The 19,655-nt window shown below is 39.7% G+C and overlaps 1 protein-coding gene across 5 annotated transcripts in view; it reads right to left on the reverse strand.

The window, feature by feature from the left end:
- Positions 1–19,655, reverse strand: part of ap1b1 (adaptor related protein complex 1 subunit beta 1) — a 79,610-nt gene that overhangs the window by 35,272 nt on the left and 24,683 nt on the right. For all 5 annotated transcript variants that reach the window (XM_048244014.1, XM_048244013.1, XM_048244012.1 and 2 more), the window contains exons 5-11: positions 18,500–18,745; positions 15,074–15,264; positions 12,614–12,835; positions 12,355–12,475; positions 11,989–12,084; positions 9,154–9,269; positions 7,014–7,179 (exon numbers count right to left, since the gene is read on the reverse strand). In XM_048244014.1, coding sequence (XP_048099971.1) covers positions 7,014–7,179; positions 9,154–9,269; positions 11,989–12,084; positions 12,355–12,475; positions 12,614–12,835; positions 15,074–15,264; positions 18,500–18,745 — 1,158 coding nt within the window. The remainder of the gene's footprint in view (positions 1–7,013; positions 7,180–9,153; positions 9,270–11,988; positions 12,085–12,354; positions 12,476–12,613; positions 12,836–15,073; positions 15,265–18,499; positions 18,746–19,655) is intronic.

A 19,655-nucleotide genomic window follows, 5' to 3' on the forward strand; every position in this document is an offset into this window, starting at 1 on the left:
TGTATTAAACAGTAGGCCTACATCACATCCCTGCAAAGTTTATTTCAAAAATATTTCCCAACCAGCAGTGCGCAGTATGACTGGATTATGGATCCATTTAATGCAGCATGTTGGTATTTCATTGAATATATTGTACAATGTTGTAAAATGGCCTATGCTTCCTAATATGTTGCTGGAAAACAGAAATATGTGTGTTATGTATTTATTTATTAGTATATCTGCAGCGCCAGCTGATTTTAACTCTGTTGAAGAGGATATATTTAGAACTTGTCATTATTTCAATAAATTTGACAATTTTAAGCTTGACCTACCACTTTCTTAGAGCGATGAGGGACAGGTGGGGCTCGAGAATGCCCCCTTGATCAAAGTGGGGAGTGAAAGGAAAAAGTTTGAGAACCACTGATCTAGTTTGTTAACTACCAGTCACGAGTTGGGTCGCGATAGTCTGTCATTTTTAAAAATGGGTCCCCAGAAAAAAACACTGAGCTAGTTCAACACTGTTGGACATATCGCCATCTAGCGAGGCGGAGTAAAACATTAATACTTTGGCCTACGACAGTTTTTCTCAAACTTTTTCAGTTTCAGGACCACTTAACTAACCCTAGCTAAAAAAAAAAAAAAAAAGATTAGACCTACTTCAACAGTAGCCTATAATTAGTCTACACCAGACATACTCAACTGGCGGATCTCGGTCCGGGGGCGGACCCAAATGCAATGTCATCCGGACCGAGACCAAAGCTGTATTTAATAAAGATTATTAGCCTATTATTGGGGGCCAAGCAGCGAAGCTGCGAGGCAACCCATAGTGATTCTACGTATTCTTCTTCTTATTATTATTATTATTATTATATCGAAACGCTAATTTGCCATTGAACCATACAGTAAAAAGTTGGGATATTCGGCACATTGATTTGGTTCAGTCATATCTATAATTTATCAAAGTTTCAAGTCTGCACTTCGAGTGCTCTAGCGCCAACATTTCAAATTTTTTTATTACATCTATGCACTTAACATTTGAACCGTACACCACTTTTTGAACATTAAGGTATATTTGGAATCCTTGGATGAGACCGAACTCGACGCACCCCATGACGTCAATTTCCGCCATGTTGGATCTTCCGCCATATTGTATTTCATCAAAAACACTTAAAAGGCATCAAATGTCAAAGTTTGTCCGATTTTCACAAAACTTGATGCAGATGATCTTCAGACCAAGACTCACAAATCCATTGCTTTTTGGAGCCATATTCAAAACATGTCGCCCGTCGTGACCAATCAAGTTTGGCGGCAAAGCCGCCAAACAGGAAGTGAAGTGATATCTCACCAAGGCTTTCAAGTATCAAAACCAAACTCAGTATATGATCTCAGGACCCAATTAGGAGGAGGCTCAATAAATTTGATGACTTTTGACCTATAGGTGGTGCTATAATTAGCAATATTACGTTTTGTCCTGTAAAGGGTGATGTGTTTGGAATTAAAACATATTAGTGATGTCTATTAATACTTTGAGAGGTCCTTAGGCCGACACATGCCAACATGTGACGTCAACATAATTGATTCAATCGCCATATTGGATTTCACCAAAAACATTTAAAAGGCATCAAAGGTAACAAAGTTTCTCCGATTTTCACTAAACTTGACGTAGATGATCGTCAGACCATGACTCATAAATGTATTGCTCTTCGGAGCCATATATGAAACCTGTCGCCCGTGACAACCAATCAAGGAAGTGAAGTGATATCTCAGCAATGCTTTCACATATCAAAACCAAACTAGGTATATGGGCTCAGGACCCAATCAGGAGGACGCTCAAGAAATGTGGTAAATTTTGACCACTATGTGGCGCTATAATCACAGGAAGTGGGCTCATATTTCTTCAATGCTTTCACGTATCGAAACCAAACTTGGCTCATTGACTCGGGAGCACATCCTGAGGACATACAATAATTTTAGCGACCTTTGACCACTAGGGGTGCTATAATTTGCAACACTTTCTCGTATCGACACCAAACTTGGTACCTGGACTCGGGACCACATCCTGAATAAGGACAATACATTTAGTGACCTGACCACTAGGGGCGCTATAATTAGCAAAATTATATAGTCTGTGGGGAGCCATTGGGGTGTGTGGTGGAGGAAGTTTATCTGTGTATATTTGTGTGTGTGGGACGGGGGATTAATTGGGTGTGTGTATAATGTAGCAACATTGGGTTGCCATGACAACTCCTGCTCAACTGCTTGGCCCCCACATTGCTGCTTGCAGCTATATTTATTATTATTATTATTATTATTATTATTATTATGCTATTCATTATACTTTCAAAGTGTTTCAGGCGTAATTATTTGTCACATGATATTTCTAGTTGTAGGCCTAGCCCTTATTAGACATTCTCTGGCCTAGTCTTTTCCCACGATCTCAAAACAAGGTTGCTCATCATCACTATGGCAACTGAGCGAAGCAACGAACATGATGCCGGGTGCACGTTTTTTTCCCCTGTTTATCAGTCAGTGATTCGGGCTAGTTATCAGTTTTCAGCAAACAGAATTAAACATGGCGTGCTCCAAGCTGGAAAAAAAAATGAAAAATGGATTCAGAAAACCGAGAGTTTAAGGCGGAGTGGACAGAGAAATATGCATTTGTCCTGCCTGCGGGGAGCACAAAACCGATGTGTCTGATCTGCAATGAGACGGTAGCAATCATCAAAAGTTCAAACGTGAAGCGGCACTATGAAACAAAGCATGGGCACTTCGGACAAAACTATCCCCAAAACAGCGAGGTGAGAACCAGAAAAATAAACCAAATGCAAGAATCATATCAAGCATCACAAACTGTGATAGGTCAGCAACCCAGCAAGAGCGCACGACTGAACCGTCACTACGAGTGGCATGGGTCTTGGGCAAGCATAAAAAAACATTTTTAAAAAACCACCTCGGACCCTGGAAACATTGGAAACTTGGTGAGTGGACCTTTTCAGTTTGTAGTTGAGTATCCCTGGTCTACACAATAGGCCTACTCACATCTGAACCACCTTGCTTATTGTCTTTGCACTTTGCTTATTGTGTCAGAGGATTCATACTGTATGATTTAAACTGGCATCTCTCACATAGACAGTGTTGCAGAACTGTTTGGATTTACATACAAGTTGGTTCAATATTGCACAATATTGTTGGAAAATTGAGATGTGTGAAACACTATTTGACTCAAATGGTAATAATCTGTGATAAAAAAAAAGACTAAAATGTGTTGACTAAATCTGACTAAGACCTAAGATACCTTTAGTTTTCTTTTGACTAAAACTAGACAAAAATGACGAGACTTTTAGTCGACTAAAACCTGACTACCAAAAATGATATTTGAATGACTAAATATGACAAAGACTAAAAAGGACATTTCGTCACAAGACTAAGACTAAATTAAAAATAGGTGACAAAATTAACACTAGGCGACTACTACACATACTGAAACTTAAGTTTTGTCTACCATTATTTGCACTTTAATGTACCATGTATATGGAAGTATGCATAGGGGTTGGTGTAACGCTTATCAGTTCAATTTCCTATTTAAAAAAAGAAAAATTGGATTCAAATGTTTTTTGGACGTTTAATAAATGCATACTTAATTTGAGTCATTTTCTTGATTTCGTATTTGATGGAGAAATGAATCGTGGAAAAATGGGAAATAATTTGTTTCTAATAGTGCTTCAGCTTGCCTGAGAGGGGCAAGGTCACTGTCCGCCCCAAGTTAAAGATGATAGGCTGGCAAGGGTCGAGTCCCACCTCTCACCATGCTTGCATTTAGGTTTTGCCATAGTTATGGCATGTTTGACAAAGGTCTCAGCATATGAGGAAGATGCTGTGATTATGTAAATATGCAGCATGTATATATATATTATAGCTTAAACTTGAAGTGCTTCGTTGATATTTTAATTGCCATGTACATCAGCGCTGAAGTTTTAACGGCAAACACTGGATGAACAATGGATTTTATGGAGTGGCGCTGACAAAATAGAACTGAATCGTAATTTAGGCATTGCCAAAGTGCGATGCTGGTGTGCAGAGTTGTATTGAGAAGAACAACAGAATCTAATGTAATTGAATGTGGAAAGGGGAGTGCGCTGCACTCATGTCACTCGTGTCCACAACGCTTAAAAGCGCCATTCAGCCGACCTGGAGTTCAGAACTGCGTTGGTGTTTATTATCTCCATGACTACAGGAGGAGGAGGGATGGATAACACACAAAAAAATACACCATATAGCCTATATTCATTATCTTTGGAGTTCAGTTGAAAATTAGGAAATTTTCTTTATTTCTTATTGAGAAATATGCACAAGTGCATATGTGCAAAATGTAGGCCTACAGCACATTTCAATGAAGTGCTAAATAGCCTAGTCCATTTACTATGTTCAGTTCATGTGAAACAGTGTAGGAGTGTAAACAATGTTTAGCTCGTAGTAGATTAAAGCTTAAACTTGGAAGTGCTTTGGTGATTTTTTAATGTGGACTGAGCCAACACCGGCAGATGAGTGCACTGTCACTTGCAATGCACGTCAGCAAAGTTTGACATCAGCGCTGAAGTTTTAACGGCAAACACTGGATCAACATTGGATTTTATGGAGTTGCGCCGACAAAATAGAACTGAATCGTAATTTAGGCGGTGGCAAAGTGCGATGCTGGTGTGCAGAGTTGTATTGAGAACAACAACAGAATCTAATGTAATTGAATGTCGAATGGGGAGTGCGCCGCATTCATGTCACTCGTGTCCACCATTCAGCCGACCGGGAGTTCAGAATTGCGTTGGTGTTTATTATCTCCATGACTACAGGAGCAGAAGCCTACTAGGAAGCAAAGATTCTAGAGCAGAGCTTTGCTAGGAAGTGGCAGTTTGAGAACAAGAAACGGTGCATCAAAGGGTCAAAATAGTAGCAGTCAAAGGGGATCGTTGATAACAGAACACGACGTGTAAAATAAAACAAATGTTGGCGGCACACAATTAAAAAAACGTGTTACGTATGGTCCTTAATTAACGCGCGATTAACACGTTAACACTAACAGCCCTAGTTTTAATAGTCAACTGGAGAAGTTATGGTAAAAACACCAAGTACCGGCTATTTCGTTCAAAAATTCTAAAACAATGTTTTTAATACTTCAAAATAACATTTGATAAATTAACCTTACATTTTTCAGTAGCCAAAGGTGTGTAAATTTGAACATAATCTGGTTTGGTTCTTATCAGGGCTTTTACTGCCTGAAATATCCGATTTTGTTTACCACGCTCGGAGGTTAGTGCTGGCCTGGTGGGTCGCCTATTTCCGACCTTTCTGACGGTACATCAACGCTTAGACCGAGAATTCGCAAATCAAAATTCCTCGCAATTCAAAAGTCCACTGGAGCTCCAAGCGGATTTGTACACGCGGCCTAACAACACTGTTTACAGCTCTTCAAGTCACGGTAAAATGTATTATTTGGTACATAGCTAGTTTAGATATGGTGTGGGTGCTTGCGTTTCTTTAGGAATCCGCCGTCTTAGTTTGTATAGAAATGAATATTAAGTGACACATACACGCAAGAGGTCGGAAATACGGGACGGTCAGTAATAGGTGATGTTCCGATAACAAAGTTACCAGTGAGAGTCGCAGCTAAAGGGAATTAAGATAAAGGAATGATAACCAGGGACAGGGCAGGTTCCAGCAAAAGGTAATAAAGAAGTTTATTTTCAACCAAAGTAGCTCTACTGCTCAGACCTTTTTTGGCACTATTAGCTGGTCCTCTTGTTTACGTTTTATGATTCTTCAACGGTGTGCAGTCTGTGGCTTGTCGGCAAGCACAAGTATACTGGTAAATGGGCTCAGCCATGCACTTGCCCGGATTCGATCCCAAACAGCAGCACCTTGGATCAGGAGTCGAGCATGCTTGCAATCAAGCTAAAAGCCCAGGGTGCTAGCTAGCTCTCTTGCCAGCATTACTCTTAAAGCATCGGGAGGAAGGTTTACCAACGTACATACTGCACAGCCATGGACCAGCTGGCTACCGTTACACTGGTTTGAATGCAATGCATTTGAATAGAACACTAGTATCGTTCAACAATCAAACTATTGAACTATTTTCTTATTGTTTTTCATAAACTGTTTGTCATAATACATATTGCTATTGTTTTATCCACTTGTGGGCTAGCCTGGATGCCAGCCGAACTTAGCCCTGTCCACAACATTTGAGGTCGGGAAGTTCGGTCTGGACTTGTTCCGTTGTGGAGCAACTATGCCCGAACCAGAGCTGTTCGGAGTCACGGTTCGAAACAGAACTCCTGAACGATTTTGTTCAGAGCTGAAAATGCAACTGTGTTTGACAGAGGACAGATGTAGGTTGCTAGTGACAAAATATTAGCTTTCAGTATGGTACAATGAAAGTGACATTTAAATAAAAAGTGTTTAATTCCGCCCAGTTCTTCCTAACAAAAACGCTGTTGCTAAAAGATAGACCTTTAGATTTCGCCATCACGTCTGTTGTACAAGATACTGACAGCGCAATAACAAAGAAAACAATGTTAAGGCATTTATGGAGAAGAAGAACCCCTGTATCAGTTGAAACATGCATCACATCCCAATGGAGCAGTATCAGACTCCAATTCTGACTAGAATTAAATATGACGACGTCAGGCTACTTCTGGGCTGCTGGCCAATTCTGAATTGGTTCAATTCTGAATGCTGTTAGTCTGTGTAAGTCACTTTGGATACAAGTGCCTGGGTCATACCATGTAAAGTCAGATACATTGGTTTCTGCACCATCTCAGATTTTGTTCAAACTTTGAAAAGTATTATAGCCAGTTCAATCTTTGTAGGCTGGAAGACAAAAATTCTCAGGAATAGAGTATCGGTGGCAGAAATTAGCCAAAATTAGTTATATATGCTTCCCTATTTTTTGTTATATATTTAAAAACTTCAGTTTCACACTTAGTCCACAGATTAAGTGCACAAACAATTCAATTCAAACATCTAGTTGGTTGGTTGGTTGGTACCTGAGTGCTCTCATCATGGAAACCCTCAAGAAAGCTCTCCAGTAGCTCATCTGCATTATCAATCCGCTCAGCATACTCGCCAACAATCCAGATCATGGCTGCCCGTGCCTCGGGTTCATCCAGAGAATCCAAGTTCTCGCACAATGTGGCAATAACGCTCTCATATCTGATAACAAAACATACCAGTTACAAATGTACAAAAGCAACAAATTCATGTAGGCAAGGAGGTGTCAAGTCTATAAATATAATGGCCCAGTTTCCCTTTTAGGATTAGGAAAAAAAAAAAAAAAAAAAAAACAGGACTAGGCTAAAGGTTTTGAGCAACTCGCTTATTGGCTGGCTGCCCAAAGCGACAAACAAAAAACAATATAATACTGAAAATTTAACAAGGAACAAAAAATTAAGATGTTGGTCAGACTATAATAATTTAGGCGAGAGTTTTGCATTAACATCTAGAAATAGCCTAGTTCTTTTTATCTATCCAGTTAGCTCTAATCATGTCTGCTAGTCATTAAAATTGTAACTGTGTCCAGAGATGAACAGAGCATTTTACATTGAACAGAGCATTTTACGTTGTTCTGTGATGTTAACACAGAAGGTATGCCACTTAGGTCAGTCCAATAAATTGTCAGATGTTATTTTACAGAAACAGTTACATCCCTATAATTAGGCTGGAGAATAAAATGTAATAAAGTTTTGGCAGATTTAGCGCCCCCTCCTGGATTACACTACACTCCAAAGCCAATTTAGCCTACTGTAGCCCCATGGCAATACACATGGAGTCGTGCATGATTGAGACAGAATTAGAGAAGGGATCAAATACTGAGAAAGAACCAGTCTCTCAAAGATTGGAATTAAATGTTTCTGATCGTCAAGTATTGTTTTTTCGTAGGCTTACGTTTTCGCTACTTCAGTATCAACTTATTCAGCCAAAGTAACGCAAGCTTTATACTCTGTCAGCTGTTTGTTTGCTGAGCCAATGTGTGTGCCATTTTTAGCTCATAGGCTCCAGCCAGCTTTGGTTAAAGGGAGTTTAATATGGAGATGGAGGGAATATGAGACTCTGCAAGCTCTTATACAATCACTATGTGCGCTATGTAACCCCAAAATACGGATGTATGCAAGTTATCGCAAAGAAGCTTGTATCATTTTCAAACGGTACACCACGTGTTTTTTTTTTTCGTTTGTTTGCTTACTTTAGCATACAGTTAGCTAGGGAACATAGCTACATAAAAGCCTGGGAACAATATACAGCACTTAGCATTGCAAGCGTAACCCCAGGCAGTTTCAATGGTCATGTTAGCTAAGGTTGCATTCTGATCACAAGGATCCTTACGCTGAATTCCCTACCTTTACCCACTGCACAGGGTGTAAAATTCAGGGAACTCGATTGCTAAAACAGTTTTATTTGGAATGCACTGATAGTCTTAGGTTGTCATAAAAGACGTTTGGATTCACGAGAGGTCTCCATTCAAGACAGTGGAGTGTAGTTAGCTTGCTAGCTTGACATCATCAGATTGTTGGCTTACACATTTCAGATGTGTTTTTGGATTACAATAAAAGTTGTTTTTACAATGTACAGAGTCTATTTCTCACTAACTTTCACAAAATCCCGAAGTCTGGGTGCCATATAACTTCCGGTGAAGGAGCTGCATGCATGAGGCTGGTAGTGGGCTGGTGTGTATGTAAATTTCAAGCTGTTACAAAAGGTCCAGACCAGAGGCAAAAGGTGCAGCCGCCGAGTTGTCATCATCTATTAGCTTCATTGCGAAAAAGGTGACGATGGGATTTTGAGGTTCCCTGTATGTTTATTTTACATACAGGACTACCAAGGTAAACTCGGTTTCGCATTCTATGACCCCTTTATAGCTTGTAGTAAGCTTGACATCTCACGGTAATATTCGCCATAGTATTCATTATTAAGCTTTATGGTAAAGCATACTTGAACTTGCTTGAAAAAAAGTAAACTCATTTGTAGCACGACTATACGTTATGAAAATGTAACATCAGCAATGCTCAAAACTTTCACCACAGCAAGAACATGGCTAAAGATGAATTGACAGACTTATCCTTAAAACACAATAATACTTATGAACAAAAGTTCATAAATACTTGTGACAAATGAATCCAAAGGACTTACTTGTTAGGATACTTGCGGAAGATATCCTTAATGACCACAATGGCCTCTTGAACCACATAGTTGACTTTGGTTTGGATGAGGTCCAACAGTGTGCTGACACAACGTTCTGCTGATTGCTGCCACAAAAAAAAGAGAATTTGTGAGGACAAAGTAAGATGACAATAGAAAAAACTATTTACAAGTTTGAAATCTGGGGCGCTGTGGCACAACTGGCTACTACGCCTGTACCATATTAGAGTCCAGGTGCCCAGGTCATTTCCTGTCTTAACAAAGGCAAAAAAGTCTGCAACAACAGTTAAATCCGCTGAGGCAACACATCCCCTCTGGGCACCAGTTATATTCAGTAAGCCACAATGTGGGACTGCATATTACACTACATTTACACCTCAATTACAACACAACCCTGGACTAAATTTGAGAAACCACTCAGACATTTCACTTTTCCAAACAATGCGTTTTCTTCGATACATTCCCCAACAATGTAAACATCAATTAGTAAAGACATTACCGACATTACAAATTACTATTACAGGTTTCCAGGTAATAACTGGACAGATACAACTTTTTATGGACACTATTCATCCATAATGGAATTCATCTCTTTGGTAGTGCATAGTGCATACTACAACTTGGTTCTCACCATCCCATCCGGCAGGATGGTTAAACCCCATTTTAAATCATTTTTTACATCACATTATGTAGCATAGTCATATTATACACCATTTGGATGTGGACTCCTGGGAATCAATATGACAATCTTTTTCATGTAAAATATGTGTAGTCAGGGGTTAAATTGGGCTGGGGGCTCAGCCCTGGCACATAAGCCTGCTTGTTTGTGTCCGGATGTGCCTGCTTGCAGTCAGTTGCTTACTGGAAATATGTCACAAAATTTGATGAAAATTCTGCTTTTGAAAACATGATATTTCTGACAATAAATGACATGATATTTCTGACAGTAAGATTTTTGAAATGGCATGTCTATTTTGTCTCGGCGGAGCGGAGATATGAATAGGGAAACGGCCGTATTCTTGTTAAACTGCTTAATCTCGTTGTCAGTCGACCATCGCGCACAGCTCGCTCATGCATTCCAAACGCAAGCGTACAACAGCACAGCAGATAGGCTACCACAAAAAGGCAACCAGAACGACAGAATCCTCATCCAATGAATATATATTTCCTCAAATAAATTGCTAAAATATTTATATATTGTCCAATGGTCAATCTGTTGCTTCAATTTGTGTTTTATGCGACACGAGCACCGATGCTGACAGACTAGAATGTTACCTTTCATTTGAGACCATGATCATGCTTCTACACAAAGGGGTTCATATGCAGTAAGCCTTTTTTCGTCAGTATGCATTTTGGGAACCAAGGGTCCTACCGTATTTTCCGGACTATAATTGGCACCGGAGTGTAAGTCGCACCAGTCAAAAAATGTGTCATGAGGAGGAAAAAAAACACACATATATATATATATATATATATATATATATATATATATATATATATATATATATATATATATATATATATAGCCTGAGTCATAGGACCAGCCAAACTATGAAAAAAAGTGTGACTTATAGTCCGGAAAATACGGTATTTGTAGTTTCCATAGGGCATTTTGCAAAACGCATGGGCATACATTTGCAAATAATGGTCTAAAATACTCATCTTTTATTTTATATTGATCTACTTTTACACACAGCTTCACAAGACCTGGTGCTAGGGCTCAGTTGTGCTTCTAAGTCATATCAAGTGTCCTAGAGGGCTGAAATGTGGTCAGTTCAGAGATGCTTTTAATGCAGCAGAAAGAAAAAACAACATTCTAGCCTCTGTAACTATGTGTCAGTGCTTCATACTACCAAGACACGACAGGGTCTCAGCTTTCCAAAGAGGTCAAACATTTGATTACAGGCCAAACTAGGTGGGAACAGAGGCCTCGGAAGTAGAGACTGTGCAATTTGAGGTAAAAACTGGAAATTGGTACTGAGATCAAAATGGTTAACTTTTCAGAATCTCAAGAGTTTGAAAACTATGGCTGTTACCTAGCCTGGATGCCAGCCGAACTTAGCCCTGCCCACAACATTTGAGGTTGGAAGTTCGGTCTGGATTTGTTACATTATGGAGCAATTATGCCTGAACCAGAGCTGTTCGGACCAGAAAAACTCCTGAACGGTTTTGTTCAGAGCTGTAAATGCAACTGTGTTTAACAGGACAGATGTAGGTTGCTAGTGACCATTAGCTTCTAGTGAATATTAACTTTCAGTATGGTACGATGTCTTTGTGAATTACGTTTAATTACAAATTTTATTCATCCCGGATCTCCCCAACAGAAACGCTGTTGGTAGGAGGTAGACATTAGATTTCGCCATTGCGTCTGTTGTAGAAGATATTGACAGTGCAATAGCTTTAAACAAACGAACAGAAAACAATGTTAAGGAAATTGTGGAGAAAAAGGATGGTTCGGGTGTTCTTCCTACAAGATTTACCCCCTGTATCAGTTGGAACACACCCCATAAATCACATCCCAATGGAGCAGAATCACTCATACTCTGATTAGAATTTTGAGTATGACAACATCAGGCTAGATGTTACCTTGAACCTACTACATTCCTAGACTGGCTTGGCAATGTCTTTGGGGATTAAATATTGGGATTAGGAATCATTCAACTGGTAGAAAAGGTGAAAATAACTGTTTGGTCTGCAGATGATCACTTATCTCAAAAAGTCACAAATATATAACATAATACAATTTCAAAATGAGTGTTCTACAGTATGACAACTCTCAATTAAACCTTTCAATCACCTCCACTCTCAATTAAACCTCTCAATTACCTCCACTTTAATTGCACAGCGACCAATGGCTCTCACTGCTTTCCGCACAAAGTCCACATCAACCTCTGTGGCGTACTCCTTTAGCTCAGCCAGAACCTGTATATAAACCAAACATAAAAGGAATATAAATCTAACAGACATATCCAAAGGATATATATTTTGATTTTTTTTCAATGTGTGATACATTAATACCATTATGTAATCATTTAGGGCTATAACTATATTGACTACCAGGACACCTTAAAAAAAGTTACACATGCAGAACTTTATATAGGATTGATACAGGCCTGAAACTAAGAAATAATGCAAACAGTGGATGTTTTCCTCTGTTATACTGTATTCTTCCAGTGTAAGTCATTGAATCACCTGTGCAATGTTGGCCTGGGATGCCAGCCTGATCATGATATCCAGCTTCTCCAGTTTGACATAAATAGGGTCATTGTATTTAACAAAAAACACTTTCATCTCATGCTTGAGAATCTCAGGGCTACAGGGGATAGAACAAGAGATATGGTTAACTGTGCATGATTTTCTAAATATATGTTGATTCTTTATTTATATTTGTGAAAAAAATGACCCCTGCCTGCTTCATACTTTGTCACTCAAAAAAAAATGTACAACCTACCGTTTCTGCACAATGAGGTTGATGTTGCGCAAGGCCACATACTGTAGCTCAGGTTCAGCCGACAACAGGGTGACCAGTGGTGGGGCCAGCTTTTTCAGAAGTGTGCCATAGTAGTCTAAATCCTTGGGCAGCATTTCCATGAACTTCATTAGCACCTTTACAGCCGACAACACCACCGCAGAGTTGGCATGTGATAGGCGTGGGGTGACCCGCTCACAGATACTTAAAAAGGAGGGAATTAGGATAATTTATATATTTGTCCATCATCATTTTCATCATCATGAGAACAATCACATCCTTGTTACTTATTTTTTTGATACTTGTCCCTGGCACCCCAACTAACCTTAACCTAAATGCTGACGTTATCAGCAAGTAACTGCTAGAAGCAGACGCAAAAATTAACACAAAAGTATAAAATGATAAGAAAATTACCAATTGCCTTTTCTTTTAGGCATCTTATTAAATTTTAATAATGCATCTCTCGCTCTTGAACATTACCAACTTTTCAACAATGTGTCATCTACCACACCAGAGGGAAATATAGCCGCAGTGATGGCGGGCCCAGACACCTATGGATCCACGATCTGTGACATTCCGGAATCCAACAATGCATTCACATGTGGTGTGTATCAAATGCACAAATCTAATGTGTGCGCTAAATTTCACGAGTTTTAGACATTGGAAGCACATCTTTATAGGTTCTTGATGGTGCCACTGTAACACGTGTGAGCCCAGTGTGTGTGGGAGCTTGTTGTGAGTGTGTATGTCTGCGTGCATGCCTGTTTACGTGTGTGTGTGTGTGTGTGTGTGTGTGTGTGTGCGCGCGTATGTACCAATGATTACACGAGTGTGTTTCTGTGGGTGATCCCATGTGGAAAGCATGGGAAAGTTCGGTTATTCTAAAACACACAAAATCAGCATAGAATAATATAGCATAACATAGCACAGCATAGCATAGAAATAGAAGTCACACAATCACATAGAAGTTCTGCTACCACATCACTGCTAATTAAGGTAGAATATTGCAGTCGCAATAAACAGTGGATTTGACACATTTTCCCATTTCTTTGTTCTGTTTATTGTGAGTTTAACCTACACAATGCAGAGACATAAACAGGGAATAAAAGGGAGACCAGTCTCCACTAAGGCTGGGACAACGCTTCGACGTAATCGATTACATCGACGCAAAAAATACGTTGACGCAAAATATGCGCGTCGATTTGTCAGACCCAGCCAAATATTTTGAATTTTACACCTTCAGTGTTTCCCATACGTTGACTAATCTGTGGTGGGGCGCCACAAAACCGGCCGTCACACATTGATGTTCTATGTTGTAGTATTTAAATTAAAGATATGATAAAATCCTTTGAGCTGCACTTTTGACGCACGCAGCCTTTCCCTGCCCCGCCCACCCTCTCTCATAACGAGCCCGCTGCTCCTCCTCTGCATGTGCATTTAACACAAAATATTCACGATTGTTGAAGGATTGTTGTTGCCACATAGAAGCATTGCATAGAACACGGCTGGCTAAATTGCTATTAAATCCGCTTAGCATCGTGACCATGCTGTGCAAATTTGTTCAAAACTGCTGCAGTCAAGTTAACTCTGCTAAGGCCTTATCACAACATAGTACATTGAGGAGACTAAACTTAGTTCTTGAATTTCCCCTGGGGATCAATAAAGTATCTATCTATCTATCTATCTACGTTATGAATTGCATCCATACATCAGCTGCGTTTTAACTGCGTTAGTGTTACAATTGCAAGGGAACGAACGTCTTAAAGTGACAGGCACTCAATTAGACCTATACACTACTGAACTTTATTGAATGCTACCCTTGACTAAGAATGCATTACTTTGCACTCATATAGTCTTTTATTTTGGAATTTTAAGAGCAATAAACATATATTGCAATGTTAAGGAATTCATGTTTTTTTCGTTCAGATATATAAATCAACATGTATAAATTGCTATTAGTCAATTAATGGGGAGATAATCGATAATCGAAATCGAATCGGACTGAAAAAATGAATCGTTAGATTAATCGATGCATCGAAAAAATAATCGCTAGATTAATCGTTTAAAAAATAATCATTTATCTCAGCCCTAGTCTCCACAGTCTCCGAATTCACAGTCTAATGAAGGACTTTTATTGCTCTGCATGGCTAGAGACTCGTTGCTATGCTCACCGTGCTGTAAAGACCTGACGCCATCCACATTATACATTTAAGAATGCACCTTCAAAATAGCAGTGTTGGCAACGTGAATAAGAGAATAACACTGTCGGTTATTAGAATATTAGAAATTATTTGTATGCACACCCCTAGTCAAATGAGGAATACAGTACATTTCCAACACCCACCTAACATGCAACATAGATCTTTCACAAAACTTTGCAGTGTCACGATCATTTCCCTTTGGGGATCGATCAAAAAATAAAATCAGAGCAGACAATCTCACCTCTGAGATTCACGGTCATCTCTAGGTGTGTAGTTTGCAAGGCAATCCAAGATAAAGATCTGCCCCCATTCAGTGCACTCATTCAGAGCGGTCAACAGCTTGTTGATAGATTGGGGATTGAGGTCAAGCAGGTTGCTGTTTGGGTGGGATTCTGCAATCTCAGATAGTGCTGCCACAGCATTTGCCACAACCTAGACAAATGAGAGTTCAAGTTTATTTATGCTTTACACTTTATGGATGACGAATTAAACTAGAAAAATGTAATTCCAGGGAATTACCAGTGCATGAAAATGCAAAACATTATGTTAAATATCATACAAAAGATGAGTAAAAACAGATAATTGTTAAAAAGAGATAATTGCAATGGTGTTGCTAGGGTATATATGATGGTTACTATGCCAAATGAAGGGGTTGCTATGCTGGTTACTAGGGTTATCATGTTGGTTGCTATGGTGGTTGCTAGGTTGACACTATAACGGTGGTTGCTAGGTTGATGCTAAGGTAAATCATATGGTTGCTAGGGTACTTATGGTGGTTGCTATGCAAAATAAAGTGGTTCCTATGATGGTTGCTAAGGTAATCATGTTGGTTGCTATGGTGCTTGCTAGGTTGACATAGTGGTGGTTGCTAGGTTGTTGCTAGGATAATTCAGATGGTTGCTATGGTGTTGCTAAGGTACATATGGTGGTTGCTATGCAAAATAAAGTGGTTTCTATGGTGGTTGCTAAGGTAATCATGTTGGTCGCTATAGTGGTTGCTAGGTTGACATTATAGTGAGGGTGGCTAGGGTAATTAAGGTTGTTGCTAGGATAGTTGTGGTGGTTACTATACTAACTCAAGTGGCTGCTAAGCTGATTGCTACGGTAATCATGTTGGTTATGTTGGTTGCTAGGTTGTCATTGTGGAAGTGGTTGTTAGGTTGAGGTGGTTGCTAGGCTGTTACTAAGTTAGTTGTTGTGATTGCTATGCTGGTTGCTAGGCTAATCTCTTTGGTTACAATATTGTAACTGTGGAAGTGGTTGCTAGGCTGTTCCCATGGTATTTGACATGGTTGCTATGGTACTTGAGATGGTTGCTAGGCTTTTGCTAGGTTAATTGTGGTGGTTGCTATGCTGGTTGCTATGTTAATCTCATTGGTTGCTAGGTTGTAACTGTGAAAGAGGTTGCTAGGGTATATAACATGGTTGCTAGGCTGTTGCTAGTTTAGTTGTGATGGTTGCTAGGCTGGTTGCTAGGTTAATCTCATTGGTTGCTGTATTGGTTGGTAGGTTGTAATTGTGGAAGTGGTTGCTAGGCTGTTGCTAGGGTATTATACATGGTTGCTAGGCTGTTGCTACTTGAGGTACTTGAGGTGGTTGCTATGCTGGTTGCTAGGTTAATCATGTTGGTTGTCATGTTGATTGCTAGGTTTTAACCATTAAAGTGGTTGCTAGGCTGTTGCTAGGGTACTTGAGGACATTGCTAGGTTGTTGCTAGGGTATCGATGGTGGATATTATCAGAAATAAATGAGTTGCTGCAGCAACAATAACTAATCGGTCAATTAGGCTCGCTCATCGGAATCTGCAATTTTACCCAAATATAATTTTCAAAACTGCTCAAACTCGGTCACGGTTGCTTGGGGATGGCCACAATCCAGCCACAAATTCTCTATTGGATTGAGGTCTTGGGCACTCAAGAACATTCACATTTCTGTGTAGCTTTTGCTGTATGCTTCAAGTTATTGCCTTACTAGAAAATAAATAAATAAATAAATTGTAATAAATAACTCCCAAAGTTAGAACCCAAATCGTAGTTCTCTTGCAGACTGAATGACTGACTACCCAGACTGTCCAGATGCCAGAATTTCCATATATTTTGCTGTGTTCATTTTATCATTTACAAGCCTTCCAGAGCCTACTGGCAAGAAGCATCCCCACAGCTTGATGCTGCCACAATCATGCTTCACAAAAGGGATGGTGTTTTTGTGGTGATGCAGTATTTGGTGTCTGCCAAACACAGCCAAACACATCTAGTTTGATGGCCAAAAACCTAAATTTTGACAAGAGGTGTGCGGATTCATTCACAAGCCACCTGCAATCGCCCAATATTTTAATCAACCTGACCGCAACTCGAACCGCGAACATTAATTAAGACAAAATGACACCCACTATCAGAATTGTTTATTTCCAAAATGTGCACTTTTGTGTAACGTAGCCTAACATGCAGTGTATTCTTATTGAGCTATATAAAACTTTCCCATTTGGGAATAGAAAGCCTACCTTATTAATCATGTCAGCCTACTCATGACAACCATTATCAAATGGCGCACAAACACATAGCGTTTAAGCTAGGGCTGTCAGCCTTGACGCGTTACTTTTTTTTTATTGCATTAATCGCGTGCCACCAAAGATTTTTTTTTTTTTTTACATCAGATGTTCTGTTATCAACAATCCCCTTTGGCTGCTACTAATTTGACCCTTTGATGCAACGTTTCTTGTCTTCAAACTGCCACAGACACTTCCTAGCAAAGCTCCGCTCTAGAATCTTTGCTTCCTAGTAGGCTTCTGCCCATCCCTCCTCCTCCTGTAGTCATGGCGATAATAAACACCAACGCAATTCTGAACTCCCGGTCGGCTGAATGGTGGACACGAGTGACATGAATGCGGTGCACTCCCCATTCGACATTCAATTACATTAGATTCTGTTGTTGTTCTCAACTCTGCACACCAGCATCGCACTTTGCCAAGCTATATTTCTGAAGAATACAATGTGTTGCCTCAGGCCCGCTGCACATCTTTTAAAATTTTATTTTAAATAATCAAATGTCTTAAAGTTAAAGGTTAGGTTCATAAAGTAATTTATGAACCTAACCTTTTTGCTTTCATTTGATTCCCAATCAAGATACACTCGTAAAAATGGCTTTACATTGTTAATGTGGACTTCTGGAATGTTTAGAAATGTAAAATAATAGAATTGTGATAAATATGTAATTAATCGCGATTAACTATAGAACTTCTGCGATTAAGTAAATGTAATCGTTTGACAGCCCTAGTTTAAGCACAAAGAGAGGCCAATCACTATGTATTGCTTGTCATTCTCTTTCTATGTCTTGTCACCTTCTCTTACTCTCTCAGTAGTGATAGTCTCACTCCAGTCTATGAGAAATTGTGCAAACTCAACCCCCTCTTTGGATCTACACAATTCATGAGAATTAATTATTTTGATTCAAAACACCACATTTTGCAGTATTATATATAATTTATGGGCCACGGGCCCAGTCTCAAGCATAGAAACAGTAGAAATCCGAGATTTTTCCCCAACCACCGGGGTTGAACACAATGAAAATGCGCCATATGAAAGGATTTTTCCAAAGGATTTAAATGCAGTATTCATACAAAGAACTACAACACCTCCATCTCAGTGGAGTACAAATGTACAGTACTTACCATGGGATTGGAGTCAGAGATGAGGTCCTTCAGAGTGTCCAAAAACCCTTGGTCTTCCACCAGCTGGGCATTTATGTCATGAAGTTTAGCAACACACACAGCAGCCGTCTTCCTCACATATGGGTCCTCATCTTTCAAGCACTTCCTTAAAGGCTCACACAAGTACTCTGTGATCTTATCCACACGAATACATCCCATGGTGCGCACAGCCAAAGCACGAATCAGGGGATTGGGATCTTCACAATCCTAATGAAGGGGAAGAAAAGAGCAATCAGACTGGAAAAATCAAGATAACTAGATGTACCGCAGAGCGGTACAAAATATGACCGCCGCCCAGTCCAGCACATTTTTTCCACAAAAATAAATCACGCTGAAAGGCCTATATGATTCTAACTGTCTTATGCATTATCCACACTCAATTCTCACTGGTATCTGCTAGACAACAAGTACCAAATCATGATTAGTTCATAGATTTCACATGTAAAATTAATTTTATACATCCCCACCCCGATCTTGCCTGTTCATAATTCTGAGAAATTCTTGAATTGTGTGCATGTGTGCGTGTACACGCTTTATGTTTATGTGTGTGGGGGTGTGTGTGTGTGCTTTCTGCTTGTGTGTTTGCCTGCGTATGTGTGTTTGTGCATGTGCATGCATGCGCGTACATATGTCTACTGTGTGAGTATGTGTCATAATGATGATTACTGTGAATGTATGTGTGTGCGTGTGTATCAGTTTATGCACATGTGTGCACATGGAATGGGTTAACATGACCCCTGGAGGCAAACATAATGAAAAAAATGGTCATCCTAGGCCCCTACGGTTCTCAAGATATTCACAGAAAACTGTGTCTGCCCTACTCTCCTTTGGGGGGTCCAGTACAGCAGGGGGCTACAGATCAAAACAAAAAGCGATGGTTCCATGCTATCCATGTGGGGTTACATGCCCACCAAGTTTCATTAAATACCCGGTCTTTCAGTGTCCCGAATCCTTGTTGGTGTAATGGTCACTAAATGTACACATAAATTATTTTATTGTAAGGCCCCCTTGTTGGTGTCACGGTCACTAAATGTACACATAAATTATTTTATTGTAAGGCCCCCATGAGCGAAAGTCCACAAAACTTGGCATGCATTCGGAGGGTGTCATAATGATC

Source organism: Alosa alosa, chromosome 5 (assembly GCF_017589495.1).
Source record: "Alosa alosa isolate M-15738 ecotype Scorff River chromosome 5, AALO_Geno_1.1, whole genome shotgun sequence".
Classification (NCBI taxonomy): Eukaryota; Metazoa; Chordata; class Actinopteri; order Clupeiformes; family Clupeidae; genus Alosa; species Alosa alosa.